At 47.7% G+C, this 3,108-nt stretch overlaps 1 protein-coding gene across 1 annotated transcript in view; it reads left to right on the top strand.

Annotated features, from left to right (window-relative positions):
- Nucleotides 1–1,031: 1,031 nt before the first annotated feature.
- The window catches only part of tmem47 (transmembrane protein 47), a 12,323-nt gene continuing 10,246 nt past the window's right edge, over nt 1,032–3,108 (top strand). Inside the window, exon 1 of the mRNA XM_084309909.1 lies at nt 1,032–1,607. Coding sequence (XP_084166035.1) covers nt 1,379–1,607 — 229 coding nt within the window. The 5' untranslated portion in view covers nt 1,032–1,378. The remainder of the gene's footprint in view (nt 1,608–3,108) is intronic.

Consider the following 3,108-nt stretch of genomic DNA (forward strand, 5'->3'; position numbering starts at 1 on the left):
AAAGGCAACACTCTCTGGTTGGAGATTAAAAGGCCTTTAAGGGAACGGATAATTCGTGCTGCAGAGGATGAAAGGAGCGCATGCTGCTGCAATGCCATCGTTTCTTTTCAATTCGGAATTCTGATCTGTTTAGTTTTAATCTCCAAATAAGATTTAATATAACCACTTGTAATTTGTTTTGTTCTTGTGAAAGTGCTCTCTCTTCTTCTAGAATGGTTTCACAAGCTGGACAATATAGCCTGTTATTAACCTGTTATGGGTTAATAACCCAAACCCCCCTATGTTGACTCTGAGAAAGTGCATTGTACAGTAATTCAAATGCAATTATTAACTTAATTGACTTTTTTTAAATGTGTGTGTGTGTGTGTGTGTGTGTGTGTGTGTGTGTGTGTGTGTGTGTGTGTGTGAGAGTGCATGAGTCAGTCAAGATTCCTCCTTAAGGACTAAGAATTTGCCTGTTCAATTATGAAGAAAATTGATTGGTATATAAGCTGCACTTTGTGCGCGTGTGTGTGTGTGTGTGTGTGTGTGTGTGTGTGTTTGTGTGCGTGTGGGTGTGTGTGTGTGTGTGTGTGTGTGTGTGTGTGGGTGAGTGAGTGATGGAGGGGTGGGGGCTGGGAGGAGGAGGGGGTGCCTAGACCTAAGTGCTGAGAGATACAAAGAAAGAGACAGATCAAGCAAGTGTGTGTGTGTGTGTGTGTGTGTGTGAGAGAGAGAGAGAGAGAGAGAGAGAGAGAGAGAGAGAGAGAGAGAGAGAGAGAGAGAGAGAGAGAGAGAGAGAGAGAGAGAGAGAGAGGAGAGAGAGAGAGAGAGGAGAGAGAGAGAGAGAGAGTGGGGGAGAGAGAGGAGAGGAGAGAGAGAGAGTGGGGGAGAGAGAGGAGAGGAGAGAGAGAGAGAGAGAGAGAGAGAGAGCGAGAGAGAGAGAGAGAGTGGGGGAGAGAGAGGAGAGGAGAGGAGAGGAGAGAGAGAGAGAGAGGAGAGGAGAGGAGAGAGAGAGGGAGAGAGAGAGAGAGAGAGAGAGATAGAGAGAGAGAGAGAGAGAGATAGAGAGACCGGTATGTTGGATAAACTCTGGGGAGTCCACTAGGCACTAGGACCCTGCAGGTGGAACCCGTTATTTCAGTAATGTGCAGTGCAGTCTTTTCAGCATAACGGACGGTGTAGCGGCGTCCCTGGACGCGCTGGCTGGAGTGGACACCCTCCAACATACAGAGACCACGGGGCCGGGGGGACGACAACAACCTGACTGGGTTGGATTCGAGAGCCGCGACCAAGAGCGCACTTCTTCTTTTTTTCTTTTTACGAGGGAAGATACTTTTTTTGCGGTGACTGACCAGTGACCACTAACTACACGGAGAAAGTCCACCGACCTAACATCATGGCTTCATCCGTGAGCGGCACAGAGGAGGTGCGCGCCGCGTCGGCGCTGACGCCCCTGAAGTTGGTGGGTCTGGTGTGCGTCCTGCTCGCCCTGTGCCTGGACGTGGGGGCCGTGCTGAGTCCAGCCTGGGTCACGGCGGACGACCAGTACTACCTGTCCCTCTGGTGGTCCTGCTGGAAGCCCGTCAGCTCCACGCTGTGGTCCTGCAACACGACGCTGGCTACCGGTGAGAGAGCTGCTCATGTCCCCGGTGAAACTCACAGAAGTTGTCGCTTCAGTGGTGGTGGCTTCAGTGGCTTCACTCTGTGGGTTGAAACGAGGGTAATGTTGTTTTTGTGGATGTCCGGGTCGAGCTCTATATACCACAAACAAAACTTTTACTGTGGGGATTGTATTGCATGTATTCTTGTGTTTTATATTGTATGTTTTTATAATGTATGTACACTGTATGTGCTGGGCACCAGGACAAATCCCAATCAACCATGTGTTGAAATGGCAATAAAGTTTTTCTTTTCTATGTGGACAAAAACCCACATTGATATTCAAATCAATTGTCTCTCTATATAACTCAACAAAAGGTCCTTAGAGAGACTGCTGCATCAGTCCGTTATATCGCTGCAATGACAAAACCATAGATTATTTTATAATCTGCTAATAATCTCATTTAGATACTATATTTAACAAAACATTAGGAAATCTTAAGACTTTTTATATAGGTGAAAAATGAATATATAAGAACAATGTTTATTCTTCTTCAACAACAACAACAACAACAACAACAACAGTCTATAATCAATGTCTGAATACGTTTTCTACAGTTAACCTTTCCTATAAACATTTTGCTCAGTGCGCCACTGATTGAATGATGTGGGAATTTCGCCTGGCGAGGAGCGACCCCAGCTGGGGTTTCATTCTGGGGCCTTTTGTTTTGTCGGTGCACAAATGAGCCTTTGTATGGGATCCCTCCACCGGCCAAGGAGCGAGGGCCACTGGCTCTGAGAAGCCATCTCCCAGAGATCCAAATGCCGAGAGATTAGTAACCACGGAAACAAGTGGTGCATTCTAGTTCCCCGAAAGGAAACTTCTTTATGGAGTCCTCTCTTCTGGAAGCGTTCCCTATATAAAACTTCTTTATGGAGTCCTCTCTTCTGGAAGCGGTCCCTATATATTCGATGAACAGCCTTCTCCCCAGTTTGTGTTTTTGATGATGATGACGGGCTGACTGCCTCCTGTGTGCCGCACGCTGTGAATGGGTGTTTTGTTAATCTGACAAAATGTTGTCTTTCTGTCTGTGAGGCACGACGAGTAACTGCGGGTCATATTGGCCCCCCCCCCCCCCCCCCCCCCCCCCGGTCCTCTCCTCTCCTGTCAGTCCGGACAAAGTGCAGCTTGATGCCATATAAAGACATAGAGTCTCGATGTCAGCACCCGGCAGGCAGCATACCACAGTGACGACGCACGCACTAAACGGCCCCGTTCCCCTGGCTTGTGCTTGGCCAGGCTTATTGATTTGAATCCCGTGCAGTTCTCTCCCCAATATGCGCTCTCAGTGTCATGATGCTCCTATATAGGTATATGTAATAAATCCTGTCAGGAACACCTGAGCTGGCAGCTTAGATGTCCTGCATGGGCTTGTTCTGCCTTCATATGTGTCCAGGAGACCAGCATTATGCGGTATAAATACTGCTATGCAAATGCCTCCTTATTACACATTTATGCAGAATTTG

Source organism: Notolepis coatsorum (assembly GCF_963971535.1).
Source record: "Notolepis coatsorum genome assembly, chromosome: 3".
In the NCBI taxonomy this organism is placed as follows: Eukaryota; Metazoa; Chordata; class Actinopteri; order Aulopiformes; family Paralepididae; genus Notolepis; species Notolepis coatsorum.